This window comes from Seriola lalandi, unplaced genomic scaffold (genome assembly GCF_002814215.2).
Source record: "Seriola lalandi dorsalis isolate HSWRI2012SDOR001 ecotype SW California unplaced genomic scaffold, Sedor1 jcf7180002009929, whole genome shotgun sequence".
Taxonomy (NCBI): Eukaryota; Metazoa; Chordata; class Actinopteri; order Carangiformes; family Carangidae; genus Seriola; species Seriola lalandi.
The window spans coordinates 1-780 of NW_019480582.1; the positions used below are offsets into that span (position 1 = coordinate 1).

General features: G+C 45.0%; 1 protein-coding gene across 1 annotated transcript; it reads left to right on the forward strand.

The window, feature by feature from the left end:
- Nucleotides 1-17: 17 nt before the first annotated feature.
- On the forward strand, nucleotides 18-505 carry LOC111673195 (AP-3 complex subunit delta-1-like; the record flags this gene model as incomplete). Its single annotated transcript, XM_023430878.1, has 2 exons — nucleotides 18-161; nucleotides 275-505. Coding segments are annotated over exons 1-2 (362 nt in total), but the record flags the coding sequence as incomplete, so codon positions are not given.
- Nucleotides 506-780: the final 275 nt, after the last annotated feature.

Here is a 780-nt window from a genome sequence, read left to right on the forward strand (position 1 = left end):
TCCTCTCTCCAGGTATCCAAAAAGAACTTGATGGAAATTGTAAAGAAGCTGATGCTGCATGTGGACAAAGCAGAAGGAACCACCTACAGAGATGAACTTCTCACCAAGATCATCGACATCTGCAGCCAGAGCAACTACCAGTACATCACCAACTTTGAATGGTCAGTCTCTTAGCCAGTAACTCCACAGTAGCTTTGTCTTATGTATCAACCCCAAATAGACTTCCACTCTGGCACATGTCACTGAACTGCACCTCTCCTTATCTGCTTGACAGGTATATCAGTATTCTGGTGGAGCTCACCCGATTAGAGGGCACGCGGCATGGCCATCTCATCGCCTCTCAGATGCTCGATGTTGCTATTCGGGTTAAAGCCATCCGGGTCTTTGCTGTTGCTCAAATGGCCACTCTGCTGGACAACGCCCACCTGCTGACTGGCAACATGCAACGAAACGGCATCTGTGAAGTGTTGTACGCTGCAGCCTGGATCTGCGGCGAGTTCTCAGAGTATGTTGATTTCTCCCATTGGAATGCAGTTATTTTAACGCTGGTATAAGAAGACATAAGTATATAAGTCCAACACAGTTATCTGTCCTTTAGTAAACAATAGTAAAACAGCAGACCTGCATAAAGCTTTCATGAGTGTAAAGTGATAGTAAGATATCCCATTACCTCAGTTGTCTGTGATAATGAATCTATAGGGAAATGACTGACAGTTTTGCTCAGATCCTGTGCTTCCCACTCTTGTGTTTCCCTACTCTGTTATCGTTCTAGTACAAGCT